This window comes from Trichosurus vulpecula, chromosome 2, assembly GCF_011100635.1.
Source record: "Trichosurus vulpecula isolate mTriVul1 chromosome 2, mTriVul1.pri, whole genome shotgun sequence".
NCBI classification, from domain to species: Eukaryota; Metazoa; Chordata; class Mammalia; order Diprotodontia; family Phalangeridae; genus Trichosurus; species Trichosurus vulpecula.
In genome coordinates this window covers 292,796,529-292,816,065 of record NC_050574.1, presented here as the reverse complement: position 1 = coordinate 292,816,065, position 19,537 = coordinate 292,796,529, and the positions used below count along the sequence as shown (strand labels likewise).

Sequence of the window (19,537 nt, the reverse complement as noted above, 5' to 3'; positions counted from 1 at the left end):
CTCTTCCAGCTTGGGTGAGACAGAGAAACCTAGTTTCAAAAGAAAAAAATTATGATGTAATGTGGGAGAAAATATGCAAATAAGATGTATATAGGACAACCTGGAGGTAATTTCAGAGGGAAAGCCCTAGTATTAAGTGGGACTGGGAAAAAGCTTCTTACAGAAGGTAGGATTTTAGTGGAGAGGTGGCTTAGATTTTAGCTTTGATGACTTGAACAGAATTAAGAAGAAAGAAGGTGGAGACAGGGAGGGAGAGCATTCCAGGTATGGGGGTGGGGGTGGGGCAGCCAGGGAAAAAGTTTGGAGTCAAGAAATGGAGGAATGAACAAGAATTTCCACAACAACATATCCAGTAAGGAACCATCCAGCTCTTGTTTGAATACCTTCAGTGGGAGGGAAATTTTTGTCCCACAAACCAGTCTAATGCCTTTGGGGATAGGTCTAATTGTTAAAGATTTTTTTTTTTTATATCATAGAAAGCTTTATTACACCACAACTCTTGCAGAAGAAAACACAGTAAATCTTTTGTTTCAATATGGTGTCACCTCAGGCTTCTTCCAATTTCTGCTGAGCCTTCTTCAATTCTTCCTCTTTCTTTTTTTGCTCTGCCACTAGCTTCCATTCTTTTTCTGCCCTTGGCTTTAGATAAGCATAGCGCTTCCATAGACCATGCCCAAGAGCAAGGCCCAATACCATCCCGCCTTGATGAGCGGGTAGACATTCATGGGTGGCACCATTTTTTTCCGCTGACCCTCAACCCGGAAGCAGAAAGAGGTGCAGCTGAGCAGTGATGGTGAAGGGAAGGTGAATTTTTCCTTTTTTTTAAGTAGAATCTCTCTCTCTCTCTCTCTCTCTCTCTGCAACTTGTATCCATTGCTCCTAGTTTTGATGTTTGAAGCCATGCGGAATAAATTTAATCCCTCTTCAAATACCTAAAGATAGCCATACCAAGTCCCTGCCCTGAAGTCTTTGCTTTTCCAAACTCAACATCCTCAGTTCAGGACCCTTTCACCACCACCACCACCACCCCTTTTCAGTGTCCTCTCCCCATCTGTGGTCCAACTCCCTTGACTTTTAGGCACATAGTGCTTTCATACTGCAATACTGTGGGCTGGCTAATAAACGTGCCCTTTCTAGACTTCCCATCCCAAACCACATGGTTTGGATTTGTCTTTCCAAGGCATGCTTTCACCTGTCACTTGAAAAAGCTCAAGACAGGGTTCTTAAGCATGCTCTCTCTCTCTCGCTCGCTCTCTCTCTCTCTTGCTCTCGCTCTCTCTCTCTTGCTCTCGCTCTCTCTCTCTCTCTTCCCCTCCCTCCTTCCCTCCCTCCTTCCCTCCCTTCATCTCAGACAAAGAGGCAGAGACAAGACATAAAGAGAAAGAGACAGACACACGGAAGCATAAACAGAGACAAAGAGGAGAGGACAGGGGAAGAGAGGAGAGGTCAGGAGAGGAGAGGCCAGATGTACCATTTCCACAGTGTGGTAAAGACTAACTACTGCTTCTCAGAATAATGTTTTGCTGCCTACATTCATAACTGAAGTAAATGCTAAATTTCAGTAAACATTTAGTGGAAAAAAGATGTAATTTTTTTCTCATCCCAGTTCATAGAGCCCTTAAAATCTATGCATGTGGTCCATTATGAACTCCTGCTAGAAGACCTTTAACTGAGGGACATTATATACCTTATCTATGACTGATGATGAGGTAGATGATGATGGCATCTCCTCACTCTATGGTTTACAACGTACTCTCGTATTTTTTAAATCCCATTTGATCCTCACAACACAGTCCTATGAGGTAGGTAAAGCAGGTGTCATTATCCCTAATTGACAAATGAGGAAAGCCAGATATATAAAGCTGGCTTGAGGTCGCCTGAACCCACATCTGCTGATTCTAAGTAGAATAAGCTTTCTTGCCTTGCTTTCTTCCAGAAGCTTATTAAGAAGAGACAATGCCATAATCTTAAGGTCAACCAAAGTCATCAATGCCAAACTTTCTAGGGAGCTATATGGAGGCAAGGAGACCTTCCTTGTGACAAGTCGAATCAAATGTTATGGGCAGTTATCAATTCTTCCTATGCATAATACAGTTCCTATGATTATATTTGCATACCAAGACTACTTCACATTTCTATTTTTGATTGATGGTGACAAGGAGATAAGTGAAAGCATCTTTGAACATCTACCCTTTGCTCCCACCCAGTCCTCCCAAATGCCCTATACAAACACACACGCTTTTTACCTATTTTCTATGTTGAGACAGAAACAACTAGGAAACAAACTAGAGACAGTGCATCACATTGGGAAAAGAATTTAGACTAAAACAATGAACTTGTGCACTGGCAAGGTGTTGCTTAATGTATAATTCACATGTACCCGCACATCTGTGTGCACATTCAGAGCTTGAACCTAATATTCAGAAAAGATCTGACCTGATGCTGGGCTCTATGCTAATACCTTTTACAATTCCCAGAAATTCCCTTCTTTGACTGGTCGGAGAGGTGAAGCCCACACCACCTGGAGAGGGCACTACTATTCTGGAGACTCAGAATACAACAATTCTGTCTGCAGTGTCTGGAAATTGAGATTTACAAAATCTAATCCTGGAAGAGGAAAAAAAATAGAGCCACATCTCTGTTTCACTATCTGGGTCCACAGAGAAAGCAATAATCCACTTCATTCCATTAACTCTTTCTCCCCATGAGTAGTGAATTGGCAAAGAATAGCTGATACAATGTGGCGCAAAGAGGGAGACAGAGTTGGTGAACCTCTGAATGAGAAATAGCTTAGTCTCTTTCCACAGACAGGCTCAATCTCCATGACTGTAAATATCCAACCAGATGGTGGGTTTTCAAAAACAACTCACATCTGCACAGAAACTTGGAAAGAAAAAGCATAATATTCCATTAAACTAACCAACATACCCACCTCCAAATTTCAGGAGTCAAATTGGCTCTTTCAGAATTGTAACTACACAGATTCTTATTAGTCTGGTCTATAACACGAGGATAAATTTGTGATGGGAGAACTATATAGAGGCCTTATATTTAGCAATAACCGTACAGTGGTGTTTTTGTGTAAGGTGATGTCTCCTTTAGATGGAATTACAGTAATTATATATAATGTTGACAGATTATGACATTCACCTATTAAGATACTAGACAAACATTCCTATAATTTGCTGCCTTTTGAGTTTGTAAAAAATAAATGAAAGGAAATCCCCAGGGACGCTGCTAATGGGGTATCTGGAATGGTAGTTTCAAAGGCACAGGGTTCAGGAAGTAACAGTCAAAGAATAATGCTTTTTAAGCCAAAACATATAGAGCAGTAAATGAATATTTTAGTACTTACCACAAGACTGCTGTCTAGAGACAACCTTTTTCCAAAGTCCCTTTTCTCGAGCTGTCTTTTCCCCTCCATGGATGAAGGTATTTATTTTCCTTTGTGATTTATAAGAAATCTCAGGCTGTTTCCAGGGTCACTGCAAAAAGGGAACATGTGTTTTACTATCCATGTTAACATTTCTCGGACGTTCGTTATTAACTCTCTAACCAGACACAAATGGTAGGTGTAGAGAACTGGGGCTTTTGCAACCCCCACACCCTTGAGGGGTTGCTAACATTGGTGGCTGTCTTTATGGAGGCCCCAGTGTTTTTATAGGTTTTGCTAACAGAGCTGGGGAATGGGTTTGCGGGGCTAATCAGCAGACTGTGGAAAAAAACAAACAGTCCATTTCATGCCATACTTGTTCCACGCCAGCCTCTTTCTATTGGTATGACTCACTCTGTTACTATGTACATAGATGCTTTCTGCAAATTCCATGAAACCAAATTGACAAAACTGTCCCCTACAACTGATATTTACTGAGCTCAGATTACCTGAGACTCATTGAAAAGAGAAGCAAAATACTCCCATCCACGCCCAGATGTTAAATTTATCATAAAATTCAAGTTTCCAAATTCCATTCTTTGTAATTATTTGATGAGTGTCATCAGATACGTTCCCTTTGGAACCGCTAGATTGAGAAGGAAAAAAAAAAAACAGACCATATCATTAGCAACAAAAGACTTCTTCCTGAACTTGGTATCAGGAGAGTCCTGGGTTCAAATCTTGACTCCACCACTTACTGAATATATGACCATGGATAAGTCGCTTAACCTCTTTCAGCCTCGGTTTCCTCACTTGTAAAATCAGGATAATCACACATGCAACAACCTACCTCAGGGGGTTGTTGTGAGGAAAGAATTTTGCAAACCTGGAATGGCTAGATGAGTTTAATGTTATCATCATGTTACCAATTTTCAAAGATTAGACTAAATTAAAATTCACTTCACATTAAAACTCTACAAAATATAATCTAATCTCTCTTATCTAAAAGGCACCTCCAGATCTTGCAGTAGTCACAAACTTGAATCATTATGATATTGTTGATAGAAGCATATAGCCAGTTAACAGATATTTCATGTTGAGTGCCAGATAAATGGATTTTATTGAAAATTTAAGTGGATTATAATAAATTAATAATAATGTTGCCATCTTCAATGTATACAGCACTTGACTATGTACACCTGGATTTATTTACATCATTTTATTTGATTGTCCCACCTGGAACAGATAGTTAGTGTTAATGCTAAATGGTATGCTCCCTTTGGGACAAAGTCTGTTTTTCATATTTATATTGCCAGCACCTAGTTTGGCACACACTGAGTACTTAATTGAGGTTTGCTGAATTGAAATATTTGTTAAACTCTCATTTTACAAGACAGATTAAATGAACGACCCAAAGTCAAATAGCAAGTGGTAGTCTCTAATCCAGGCCTTGTGATTCTCTTTATGCTTATTCTCAAAGGGCTTCCATTCGAAACACAAATGTTGGCTCATTCTCTTTCCTTCTTTCCTACTATTTGCTTGCACAAGCAAAGATATTGAAGATAACCAAGGGAAGGACCAATTATAAGCAGCCTGGTAAAAATGTTAACATGGTTAAAACAAAAGAAAACCAAACCTCCTGCCTGATTGCTCTCCCTGATTATAGTGTGTCCACCTTCCAATCAATTCTAAATACCATTCCCAGACTGGTTTTTCTTAAACAACTATTTCATTGTGCTGCTGTCCTGCTCGGGCTCCCATGGTTCCCCATTGCCTGTAAAACAAAAACCCAAATTCTTTATCCTAATATTCAAGTCCATTTCTTCCTTATTCATTCCAACCAGGGCAGTTTCCTTAATGGTTGATTCCAGGTAAGAATGTTTTAATCCTTAAGGACTGATTCTAATGGTAGAATGTCATAACAGTTTAGAAAGAAGAATACTTGGGAGCAGGGGAACCTCTCAGCATCCCATAAATCATGACTCCTGCCTACATATAAGGCAGGTTCTTTACCACCTCCACTGGTGGTTGATTCTTTTTGTGGCACATTTATTTGCTGCCTACAGTTAGCCACATGAACAAAGAGAGAGTCTACCAGCAACAAGGGACGGGGCAACCAAATACATACACGTTTATCTACAGTGAGTGGTTTCTTTCAAAGAAACTGACAAGCATTCTCAACACAAAACACATACATTCCTGATACTGGGAAATGCATCCAGGAGTTTTTTACTCTAGACTTTAATTCTGTGATTAGTTCAAGTACAACTGCAGTGGGATTTCAGAAACTGAAAGGCTGCACCAACGTCATTTGGTGAAAAAGACAATTTCCAGGTCTTTGACAACTTATCCAGCATCACAATCATCCCTTGTCTTTCTCTAATACCTCATCATCTCTTTGTCCCTCTCCCCATGGGTTCAGAAACATCCTCCCAAACTCTAGCTTATGAGGTACTATATCAGTAAGGCAGAATTCATGACTTCAAAGATAACCATGAATATGCCTGAATGGTCCAGAATCGCAGGATATAAGGAATTCTCTAAGTAGAAGGCAGAAAAGTTAAAGCATTTATTGAAACTCAAAAGTAGCAGACCCATGGACCAGTGTCCCCAATTCGACATTCTGGCAAGAACCTTCCAACACCAGTATGCCCATCTCACAATAGTGACCAAGAGGCCACAGAAAAAACATTATGGCAGCAAGCCAAGCCATACTGGTGCTTCCCCCCCACCCCCAGTGCCAGGACCCTCCAGCAAGAAGACCACCCACTGGCCTCAAGCCCCTGCTCGGCACTCTCTGGTCTCCACGAGGGTCAGTCCTGCCTTTTTGTAGGCCCTGCTGCCATCAACGCTGCTTCTGCGGCAATCTCCAAGCTGTATTGCAGCTAGCTGACTGCTTCCTCTCTCCTTCAGCTCTCAACTGCCTCTTATCTCTGCTCTAACCGTTCAGCAAGCTCCTCCCACCATAGGCTTCCATTGGCTGCAGTCCTAGCCACTCCCCCAGGACCCTGAGAACCCTGACCCCAAAGCCCAGTGAATGGGCAGGAAAGATCTTCCCATTACTGATTGCCTTTACAAGTACTTACTTATAACAATACAAAATTAAGATGGAAAAATAAAGCAACCCCTCCCAAACAGTGTGATAACATTTGAATTTTTTATTTAACAAATCCGCCAACAAATAAGTATTAAGCAGCTCCCATATGCAAGAACTATGTTAGGTACTAGTGACACAAAGGCAACAAAGAAACCCTGTCCTTAAGTAGCTTATAATATATTGAGGGGAAAAAACACATAAACATATAAATATGTTTTAAAATGTAATCATAGAAATTTTGCCTGTGATATCATTGGTGTAAGGCAGGGGTTGTGCCTGAGGGGCAGATCTAGCCTATTGCCTTCTTAGCCCCTGAGTTGAGAATGCGTTTTATATTTTTAAATACATTATTGCATTTAAAAATGTAAGAACCTTGCTTATATTCCATTACATCATAGCTTAGGTAGTCCAAAAAAAAAAAACTGGGCATGCAAATGATCACCTTGTCTGCCCTTTAGCATTAGAGAGTTGCCTCGAGCACTGAAAGATTAAGAGACTTAGCCAGGGTCACACAGCTAAAAAGCATTACAGGCAAGACACATGGGTCTTCCTTGCTGCAAGGTCAGCTCTCTCCACTGCACAATGATGCCTCACTATTAAAAATGAATACAAAATAAATATAAGTCATTATGGGGGGAAGGCATGAGCAGTTAGAAGGATCAAGGAAGGCCTCAGGAGAACTGGGCTGGGAAAGTAACAAGCTCAGGTTTTTTCATTTAAGAAATTTTCCCTAACATTTTCTAGGAAAACACACTAATTATTAACAGAGAGACTATCTTTTTATTCAATTTCACAGTCGATACTCTTTTGCTCATCAATGAATTTGAGGACCTGGTTGACCTTGAGGTCTCGGATAAGTAGCCCATTTGATTCTCTCCCATTCTCCTTTCTAAGTCAACCTTGCTACTTTTCATCAGCTATTTTCCTATAAATTTTCACTACTTGACAGTTAACCTCCTTGAGAAAGCAGTCTACAACTGGTACCTCCACTTCCTCTCCTTTCATTTCCTCCTAAACCTTCTACATTCTGGCTTCTGACCCTTTCATTCCACTGAAAATGCCCTTTCCAAAAGCTGGCAACGAACTCTTCATTGTTCATTCTAATGACCTTTTCTCAGTCTTTAACCTTTACCCTGCAGTTGACATTGGCTCAGACCTTTTCATACGTCTTACTCCCCACCTCATACACTGTGATTCAGCTACTTTCTCTTCCCCTAAAACACCACTTTATCTCCTGTCTCCATGATTTTGCCCTAATGCCTAAAATGCTTTGACCCAGTACTTCTGCCTCTTTGTTTCTGTCGCTTCTTTAAAACTCAAATCTCATCTTGCATAGTCCTTTCCCAATCCTTCCGGCTACGAATACCTTCTTCTTTCAGATTACCTCCATCTACTCAGTATGTCTTATGTCTTACTTCATATGTCTTATTATATACTACTCAGCATATGTATCGTATTACTTACATTTTTTCTGCTACTAGAATCTATTGTTCTGAAGAACAAAGAGTATTTTATTTTATTTATCTGTCTTCCTTTGTTTCCCTATAGAGTATGTATTTAGCAAATATTTATTAAAGAACTGTCTCCCTATACCATTACATTAAAGGGAAAATAAATGTATGACTAATTCAAATATGCCTGGAAAGTTCACCTCACCCATTGCTAGTGATGAGAATGGAAGTGGTCAGCAACCTGATAAAAAGCAGGAAATTAAGCTTTCTTTTAATAGACAATGACTTTAGATTATTTTCTTTACAATTCTATTGCCAGCTAATGAAACTTTCACTTCCAGATATTTAAAACTCTGAGTTGGTCTAAATAAACTCCCTGGTAATTTTCCTTGCAGTTTAAATGGTCCAAAGTATTAGATGGGCCTTTTTAACATTTCTAATGATACCAATAATTCCTATTTGCACTTAAATTTTATTAACAGGCAGCAAAGTATTCGAAGAACAGTAATTGAATAATACTATTAAAGGAAACCTTCAAGGCATATTTTCCACCCTATATTCTACATGTGCACATTTTGATTATAAAATAAAGACAAATCTTCTATCCAAATTGATTTCCACCACCCTGATTTATGTTTCCTCCCCGGCTTTGAAATATCAATTGGATAGCCAGGAGATTCTTTAGGAAAACCTACTTTGACCCTACCAGGACAGACCAGATTAAATCAAAGGAAGAACTAGCTTCTGGATGGTGACTCAGAAAGAACAAGGTAAGAACTAATCTACTTTTAATCCTCTACCCTTCACTCAATCTCCTTCCCCCCATCCTTTTTGTGAGTCTTGAAATATGCCTGTGGGGGAAAAAGTGTCAGTTAGTTTAGGCTACACTGTAGGTTAAGCTGTGTGACTGGTCCTCATTCCCCTATAAAAGCTACTTAAAAACCCAAACTCAAAACCTGAAAGGAAAGGATATCCTGAATGTAAATATTGCCTCTTAATTACTTACAGATCCCCTCTTTTTCTTTAATGTTATTCTCTCAAAAATATATGAAGCCATGTTTAAAAACAAGACCAAAACAAACCCTTTATGAATCAGTGGAAAAAAAATCTTAGATCTACATTCTAAATAGTTTTTCTATGAATTTTGGTATCCCTCAGGATGAATGATTGTTCTGTCATAAACAGGGGCTCAAAGGTCAAAGATTAATATAGATTCCAAAGTGCTATAAAAGACCAGGGTTCATCATTTACAAAATTCATTCTCCATTCCCCTGTCTCTCATATGTAACACTCTTTCCTCAAATTAAAGAGTGAAAATATTTTAAGGGAAAGAATTCTGGGTTTGAAGAGAAGAGTGGTATGTGTGTGTATGTGTGTGTGTGTGTGTGTGTGTGTGTGTGTGTGTGAATAATTTAGATGTGTTTTAGTTTTGTTCCCTATTACTTACAATAACTAATGACTATCTGAGACCTAAATTCACTTTTGACAAACTGTTCCATTCCACTCAAATGAACATGTATGAGCACTGTTTTATTTATATATTCATGTGGGTTTTTATGAGAAGACACATTGGATGGTTTAGGCTTCTGAAACTGATGTCATGGGTGGAGTGCATATGTTTAAGTACAATGAAGCAATGATATCAGAAATGAATGGAAAAGAGAATTGTCTGGATTTAAGAACTAGACATAAGTGAACAGATTCAAATTCATGTATTTTTCAATACTGAAGCGCCTTCTGCAATCAGCAAAAGCATCCTGAAGCAGATTGACCACTAGAAAACTGAATGGTAATAGTTCTGAAAGACAGATTTCCCAAATGTGCGTTCTTCATCCTTGTCAGAGAGTTTAGCAGTTGGAAACAGTCTCAGAGGGATATCACAATAGCCCATCACTGTGAAGTGGGAGAAAATTCTGCATGATGATAAAAATTGGTTTGTGAAAATGGTTTCATGGGTACATCCACATTAAACTCCCTGCTCAGGATACTCAACAACCCCAGGTTGATGATTTAAATGCTAAACAATTCCAAAGTAGCATTGCCTTATGGGCTCACTGTTTCGATAGACATCTGACCTCATACATTTGGAGACTGGAAAACTCAAACAAGATCTAATTCCAAAGCACTTAACTCCTGTTTTGCCTGCAGAATCTTTGCCAGAGAAATATAAAAAGTGTTGCCTACTAAAGGCCAGTACAGCAACATAGGAAAAGAACTATGATTGTCCTGAAGAGAAGTTTCTGAGAGGTTGAGAAAAAGGAAGCCTGCTACCCTTAAGAAGCTCCTTCAAATTTATCAAAGATTAAACACCAACTATGTAATAAGCACTGTCTTAGGTACTAGGAGAGACATAAAGATTAAATCAGAAGTTGCTGCCTACATGAAGCTCACAAACTAAGAGAGATTTGTGACCTGTACAAAAATCACTCAAACACAAGAAAAGTGTTTGTGAGAGTTTCAAAGTGCACTGGGAAGTTGGGGGTGGAGTGAGGGGAAATCATTGTAGACAAGAAAGATTAGCAATGATCCCAAAAGATCACTTTGCCAGAATTCAACAGCATAAGGTGGGAAGGGCTGCTCTCATCTCCCCTTTGTCCAAGTGCTCATGAACTTGACCAGTCACCAAAGACAGGTGATCACTCCCCCCAATTCTAAGTGAGCCTTCATTACACTGCCCTACATTAAACTGGCAAGATCAAAGAGATTCATCTTCTTCATTCAGCATTTAGTAAATAGTGACTGAGTACTTATTGTGACCAATAGTAGTATGTATTAAGCACTATTGGGGACACAGATATAGAACACTAATTTCTCTTAGAATGTAAGCTCCTTAAGGGTAAAGATCTCTTCCTTTGGGCCCATTGTATCTCCAGCAACTAGCACAGCACCATGCCTACACTATAAGAACTTAATAAATGTTCATTGAGTTGAATATTAAAATTGCCTTCAAAGAACCTACAATCTCATAGGAAAGAAAAGCCATGTACAAATAACATAATCCAGTGTATTGTAAATGCCATATTTGTACATAGATAACAGGCATAAGATAGAGCAGTCTTGTTGAATGAACTGAATTAACTGAAGAATGAATTTAACTGAATAAATTAATGAAAAATAAATTAATGTGTTTGGAGAAAGGAAAGATTGCTCCAGCTGAGGTTCTCAGAGAAGGTGTCCTCATATTGCTCTGTTATGATGCCTTGCTAAGTCAGGGTGTCAAATGTTCATCAGACAAATTCCATTGGTATCTAATTATACTGCATGGCCTAAAACACAAGGGACTGTAAATAAGAGACTTCTGCTAGAGCATACACATTGCCTTTTTCTGTGCTTCTCACCTCTTCTTCATTTTCCTTCCTCTGTTTTTCTTTTCCTTTGTGTTTTTATTTCTTCCTGCTTTGCTCTTTTTGTCTTTTTTTCCCATTTAGTTGGTTTACAAAATGTTTCTGATTCATTATAAGAAGGGTCTATACACAGCCTTTAAGCCCTTCAGGGGAAAGTCACTGTAGAAATCTAATAAATAAATAAGATGCGCCTATAACCCCAGTGGATTAGAGGAATATTTAGATAAGCAATTGAGGAAGGAGAATCTTAACACTGTGTCATCTGCTAACGTTAATGAGTTAATTAAATTAGAAAAATTCCACTGCCAAAAGCTAAAACACTCAGTTAAGTAGGATGCTAGGGGAATTAAATGACAGTGTTATTCAATGCATTCTGCTCAGGCTTATGATTTTTTTTCCTTGTAGGCTGTAGAGTGCTACACTTAAAAAGCCATCTAATTTCAAGAGAGTATTTTCCATCTGGGGCCAGTTGGGTAGAGTGTGCTGCCTACTCTGCAAAACCTGCTGGAGGAAAATACTTGTTAAAGAAACTGTTTAAAAAAATTATGAAAAAAATAATCCAACAAAGACTTTATAGTGACATCCTCTCTAAGCACAGTTATATCTATTATTTTCTCCTAAAACAGCTTTGCACATAAATGAGGAATTAAAATTATTCTGGATATGGATACAATAAAATAAATTGGTAGTTGTTACATCTCTGCTAAAGCCTTGTCATAGTTTTGAAACATTCTTCTTTACCTGGAAGTTTTCTTAAGATAAGTTTTCTGCTCTCCTTTTTTGGGAAAGTTCTCCAATGACCTACCTGATGTGAACAATTCAAAGAGCCATACAAATCAAATCAAGATTAAGGGATTAAGCCTATGAAAGCCATTACCGTGCTCAAAACAATACAAGGAATTTCAATAAACCATAAAATGGCAGAATATGGCATTAGAGATATTCTTAGTAATAACAGCTGTCAAAATGAAATGCATGAGAAAAGTTTCTAAGATGTTTATCTTGCCCTCTCCTTGTTTAATTAAATGAAGAAGACTATTCATTCATGAGGAAGGGGGTAGGTTAGAAACTCATAAAAGGACATAACACTGAGCAACCACCCACCTAAATGGGTATCTTATCCTCAAAGAAGTTTAGACTACTTCCCTTCTTAAAAATAACTATGGCAATTTCTTTGTTAGGCTGCTTACTCCTCTTGCTATCATCTTTGCCTATTATGAGCTGGGAGGATTTAATGACCAAAGCCTCTAATAACTTTGACATTTTAATGATTTTGATTAGCCATTCATTTTTGTCCTGGATAAAGGCCAAGGTTGGAGGAGGTCAAGGGGACAAGAAATAGACCAAGGATGCAAAAAAGGCCAAAGTATCTAGCTCTAGTGTGATAGATACTAGTAAAACTGCAAGATTTCTTCATTGACTTATACAAACAAGAGGACTTTTATAATGTCTTTGGTGTTGTAGAGATATGAGATATACAAAGACAGTAGGAGCTTCATGAGTTGTGTCTTGGACCTTGTACAACTCTCGGACTAACCTTACCTTGGGGTACTAGAAATGAGAGAATCATAATTGGAAGGAACCTTATCCATCAACTAATCCAAGCTCCTACTCAATACAGACATTTTTTCTATAATATGGCTGACATAGAATTATCATATTCTGCAACTTCTTTTGGTTGAAAATTACCTACGATGGCGATCTTGCTAACTTAGGAGGCAGCCCATTCTGTTACTGGAAAACTCTAGTTAACAATGAGCTTTTAATTACTTGGCATTTTGAGGTTTGCAAAATACTGTATTTACACTAATATATGTATTACCTCATTTAACATTTACAAGAATTCTGTCAGGTAGGCAGTATTAATTCAGTTATTTCCATTTTGCATGTGAGGAAAGTGAGGCATAAAGTTAAAGAACTTGACTAAGGTCATGACTAGTAAATGGCAAAGGTAAAAATTTTGACTCTATATCCAGTATTTTTTTTAGGCAAACAGGGTTAAATGATTTGTCTAGTGTCACAAAATCAGTAAATATCTGAAGCTGAATTTGAACCCAGGTCCTCCTGATTCCACGGCCGGTGATCTATCTCCTATACCACTAGATGCCCCAATATCAAGTATTCTTTAGTGTGTACCACCATCCAGCCTCTAAAGAAATTTACAAATGCCATCATGAAAAGAAATTGGTATGTAGTGTTTCCTTATATTGAGCTGAAATCAGCCCCCCTATAATTTCTATCCATTTCTAGTTCTGACTTTTGTTTGTTTTCCTTTAAGATCTCTTCCTTTTTCCACAGATGATACATAAAATATCTGAGGACAGTTACTATTTTCTCCTCTATCTTCTGAAGGGCTAGCATTGTTACTTCTCCCAAAAATCCTTCATATGATATGGTTTTCAGCCCTCCATCCATCCTTCCTTCCAGTCACTTTCTCATTTGATACTCTCTTTTGATATGTGGTTCCCAGAATTGAACATATGTAGTCTGTGTGGTCTTACAAAAATAAACTGAGATGACTGCTAATCTTGATGAAGATTCTATGTTTATTTTAATGCTTAGCAAATAAAGTACGAGGCATCATGTGATATATCATGTAAGTGGTCTAGATACATACTTTAGTATATAGCATAGAGTAGGTACTTTAAAAATCTTCATTTTCATTAGTATCATAATATCATACATATATCATACATAGTATCATACATATTCATAGTATCATACAAAGCTTTTACCAAGCCAACTTTTTTCATATGAACTTCTTTTAAATCTATTTAGCCCAGAACCAGCAACTCTTTGATGTATTTTTTCAATTTTAAGTGCAGGAGTATTCTTTCTTATTTTGATTCCAACTTAATCATTATCACATGCTAAGATTTTCTGGACACAGAGAATTGAACATGTCATCATTTGTTATTGTTCAGTCTTTTCAGTCATGTCTGACTCTCAGTGATCCCATGTGGAGATTTCTTGGTAAAGATACTGGAGTGGTTTTCCATTGCCTTCTCTAGCTCATTTTATAGATAAGGAAACTGAGGCAAACAAAGTTAAGTGATTAACTTAAAGGTCACATAGCTAGTAAGTGTCTGAGGCCACATTTGAATTCAGGAAAATGAGTCTTCATGATTCCAGGCCCTGGCTCACTAGCCACTGAGCCACCTAGCTGCTCTATATACAAAACTTAATGATGACAAACATCTTTGTAATTGAGAACCATCTTCTTCTTCTAAACTAAAAAAGTCAAATAGTGAACTTGTATTGCCATGAAAACTACATTCCACTGATAGTTAATTCTCTAGACTTGATTAGCTGCCATAGATCTGCCTGGTGAAAGTCATCTGCAGGCTTTTTGGTAGGAAAAAAAATAGTTGGCCACCTCTATAAACAGATTAGACAACATCCTTTGAAATTGGATTAGAAACACCATCTCTTCTTCCACTCAATTTATGGATTTCTTTGTCCTTTTCTGACAGTCTTAACATTGAATGGAACCACATCTGATAATGGAAATCTGGACATGCAACTAAACTCTCTGAGTTCTCACTCTGCATGGTCAGATATTTGCCCAATGTTTTCAGTTGAGGTAGGAGAAATTTTTTCTGACTTTAACTATTTCTCATATGTATATACAATTCAAACCGTCTGGGTAATCAACATGTCTTAGCTAAATCCTCAAATTCAATTCATTAAAAAGGCACAGTGAACTCCAATTTGTTGAAGTGCTTTATGGAAAAAGCACAGAACTTTGGACTAGAATCTAGTCTAGCTTCTTAAACTATGGGTCTTGACCCCATATGGGGTTAGGAAAAATTTGTCAAGAGTAAAAAGTTTCTGAATGCACAACAATCAAAAGTGAATTAAAACTCAAACACGGAATGAATCCAACGTGGTTCTGACAGTGCTTGCCCATGTTCTATCATACAACCTCACTGCAACCTTGGTTCTGAACACAAAGGCAATCTTTGTACTGTGCATACTAGAACACCATGCAACCCCAATGAACACTGCTAATATGAGAAAAGGGGTGGTGAGGGGAAAAAATTTTAGAAGTCCTGGGATGATCTAAATTGCCTCCCAGCTCTACAATTTTGGTTCTGTGCTTGTCAATATAAAATATATTAAAGCATCCAAGAAATGCCCACGTGTATATATATATATATATATATATATATATATATATACATATATATATATATATATGTATATATATATATATATACATATATATATATGTGTGTGTGTGTGTGTGTGTGTGTGTGTGTGTGTGTGTATGTGTGCATGTTTATATATATATACTTTGATGTTGTACCAGAGACTACTGTCATTTTACCTCATCTTTCCACATCAATAGGAAAAATTAGATTATTCTACTGAAAATGAACCTGTTCATTTTTGGCATGAAGTAATATGATGTTAGCAAATAGTGTAGGATTAGGAGAAAAAATTATCAAGGTAGATAGTAACATTTTATTCCTCAGACCCAAGTGGATACATTTCCTGAGATGCTAAATAGAATCGGAGATAGAAAGTATGTTAGCAGCTAAATGATTCTACCACTGCTGAGCTGATTTAAGAGGTCAGCTAGCCTTAGATTGAAGACCTCCAGTGAGGGAGAATCCTACCTCCCAAGAGAGCCCATTGTAATTTAGGACACCTCTATTTATTGGAAGCAGTTAACTGTTGGGAAGTTTTGGGTTTTTTCCCCTTACACCAAACATAAATCCGCCACTTTCAGCTGTTGTTCCTAGTTCTGTCTGCAGGGACTAAGCAAAAAAGGCTGATGCTACCTCCACCTGGACACACATCAAATATTTGAAGAGAGCATCATGTCTCCCCCTGTGCCTTCTGTTCTCCAGGCTAAACACTCAAAAACATTCCCTATCTTGGTTACCCCACTCAGGATGCTCTCCACATTAACATGAAAATCAGAACTAAACACAACACTCCAGATGTGGGCTGATAGGACAGATTGTAATGGGATTACAACCTCTCTTTACCTGGAAGGTCTATCTCTCTTAATGCAGGCTAAGACTGCTTTAGCTTTTTTGGATGCTGTAGCATACTCCTATCAGATACCCTAATTCCCCATAAAAAATCCCAAGAGTTTTCTCTTCCTCAGGACCAATTCTAATTACTAGCATTGCCATCTTTTTAAATGTCACAGCCAATAGTTTATTTTAAAAAATAGAAAGTAAAAATGTTTATTTATGAAAAGCAACATAAAAAAACACTTTAACAGAAAAATTTAAATGCGTGAACATGAAGAACTATGAGCAATTTCCCTAATTACTGATGTTAATTAAACCTTTGATTTTATTTTACAAATTACCCTGCAGTGGTATAAAATACTTTTTGAGATTGGGAATATAACCAACAAAATAAGAAAACTCTTAGATAATAAAATATTTATAAGTGCATTTTTAGGGAAGTGTATCAGCTTCATATAAATTGAAATTATGAAGCTTTTTAAATAAAAGTAACCAATTCAATTCAATTAAATAATCATGTACTAGTCCTTGACTGTGTGCTAGGAACTGTGCTAAGCACTAGGGACAGAAATAACAGTCCCTGCCCTCAAGAAGCTTACCATCTAATGGGAGTAGACAAAAAAGGAAACTGAAAAGTGAAGGAAGCATGGTGTTCCTATGCAGTCAAAACCAAGAAGAGATGTTCATGGAAAATGGAGTTTACCAGGGAGGATATATTTATAAAGGAAGGTTTTGGCAGGTGATAAATGCTCTGCCTTTGAGTGTTACTCCAATCAGAGGGGAGAGACAAATGCGATATGTTGTTCTTTATCCATGATCATAAACTATGATGTTAAAACTTCATGTCATCATAATAAAAAACAAACATCTTGTCATCCATATTTTACATTTATACTAACAAGCTAATATTTGCAAATGAAGATCCTCTTCTGACTCATCCTCTTTCTTCTTAATATCTTTGCCTTCTGAACAAAGAATTCTGGTTTACAGGGAGTCATTCCATCATTTCTTGGTTGCATTTAGTAGATACTTTCATGGTAGTTTTGGAGTTTCTTACAATTACTAATCATTATTGGAAAGTAGATAGTTTAGCTCTTAGATATCAAGTTAATTGATAATTATAAAATCTACACTTACTTTTTGTTCGTTTAGACATAACCCCTGTAGGCCTTAGTGAATTTTAATAAAATCTAGATCATAAAATATTTAAGTCAGAACTATATTAGAAACCAAGAGATTCTTGTACCCTCATCTCTGCCCCTTGTTCATTTTAGGCAAGTAACATCCCATCTCTTGACTTTCTTTTGTGAGGCAGTGGGGTGTAGTGGAAAGAATGATATATTCAACAGAAGACAATCTGGGTTCAAATCCTGTTTTGCCACTGACTATCTGAATCATTTCAGAAAATCACTTGACTCTCTGGGCTTCAATTTTTTCAATGGTGAAATGAGAGGGTTGGATTTAATGACCTGAAAGAAACCTTCTAGCTCTCTATCTATTGTCTTATAATCTTTTTACATATGTAACATGTAATATGAAATATTTTAAGGATATCTGATCATTTCTTATCTCTATTATTTAATTAAATTAAACCCATTCATTAAGTCATTAGATTGCCAAATTTCTTCAATTAAAACCGTATTGTCATATTAACACATTTGCAATTTCAATTTTGTAGTTTGAACCTGGAATGTATAGATACTACAATGAATAGAACTTGCAACCTGGAACAAGAAGCCCTGAGTTCAAATTTCACCTCAAACACTGCCTGCTGTGTGACCTTGGGCAAGTCATTGAATCTTTCTTTGCTTCTATTTCCTCATCTGTAAAATGGATATAATAATGCTTCCCAGCATTGTTGTGAGGTCAAAACTAGATAATATTTTAAAGCACTTTGCAAATCTTAAAGAACTATATAAATGCTAGCTATTTTATTAAGTTTTTATTAAGATAAATGTCTACATTTTCTATTTTTAAAATTAAATCAGGAAAGTCCTTCTAAAGTATGGTACACATATAATTATATAACTAAGGTCGTCCAACTATTTTCTTTGAAGGGGAACACAAAATTTTATAGCTTGTACAATACGGCTTGTGATCATTATCCATTATCATTAATTTGCATTCATTGAGAATCTAACACATGCATAATCCTGCCCTTAACCTTCCAGGCCTGGATCACCTATACGTTTATTCAGAAGAAATTAATGTCCAGCAAACTCAACTATAGCAATAGCACTAAAAATTCACTCGTAATAGAGAGATCTAAAAAAAAAAACATGCCTCTACTAGGATTTTCTCAAGGCTCTGTTCTGATGTCTGAATAGTTAGAAGACCTGTGGTTAAATTTGCATGTGTTGTGCATAGTTTGGTAGACTGAAAGTTTATATTCACGTAACTTCATTATACCTATCCCTGAAGTTCATAATTTCTTACTGCATAAAATTAATTTTCACTGCTTATGTCAGTCTCATCTCTTTTAGTTCCACTAATTCAGAATCATTTTCTAAAACAGCTGTCAGATTGTTCCCTTTCCCCCACCCCATTTTTTAGTTCCTGCATCACCACCAATGTCCAGGTGCCTTAAGACTTTGCCATTAAGTAAATTTCTCTATTGCTCAAAGCTTCTTCACTAGATCAAATATTTGCATTCCACTCCATCTTTGCTCCCTGACACCTGACAAAAAGCAAGCAAGCCTTTCATTTATTTCCAACAAATAGAAAACTCTTCCAGTGAAGAAACAGTACTGTGAACAAGGGATTCTGTTTTACTTCGGCATGGTGGAAATCCTTCAAATCTTTTTGCCCACTTTGTTTTTTTTTAAATAAACATTTTAATGAGTCTGAAGTTAAGTTAAAGGTGATTCAATAGCTAGTAAAGGGAAAGAGAAATACATTAAATAATAGCGTTTGTTAGTTCTTTTCTTTGGCAACATAAGATGTATTCAAACTGAAAGAGAGTCACTTTGGGTTCAATTTAAAAAGGATGTTCTCCAATCACTGACCATCTTCCCCCAGGCATATGGCTCTGGCCACATGCAAAATTCAAGTTCAAGAAAATTGGACATGCTTAGCAAAGGACATTCACCCAGAAAAATGGGGTGGGGGAGAGGGAACAATCTGACAGCTGTTTTAGAAAATGATTCTGAATTAGTGGAACTAAAAGAGATGAGACTGACATAAGCAGTGAAAACTAATTTTATGCAGTAAGAAATTATGAACTTCAGGGATAGGTATAATGAAGTTACGTGAATATAAACTTTCAGTCTACCAAGCTACGCACA

General features: G+C 37.2%; 1 protein-coding gene across 1 annotated transcript in view; it reads right to left on the bottom strand.

Annotated features, from left to right (window-relative positions):
- LOC118837041 (nck-associated protein 5-like) overlaps window positions 1-19,537 on the bottom strand; it is a 477,703-nt gene that overhangs the window by 437,860 nt on the left and 20,306 nt on the right. The window contains exon 2 of the mRNA XM_036744067.1: window positions 3,356-3,485. Within this exon, the coding sequence (XP_036599962.1) occupies window positions 3,356-3,424 (69 nt within the window). The 5' untranslated portion in view covers window positions 3,425-3,485. The remainder of the gene's footprint in view (window positions 1-3,355; window positions 3,486-19,537) is intronic.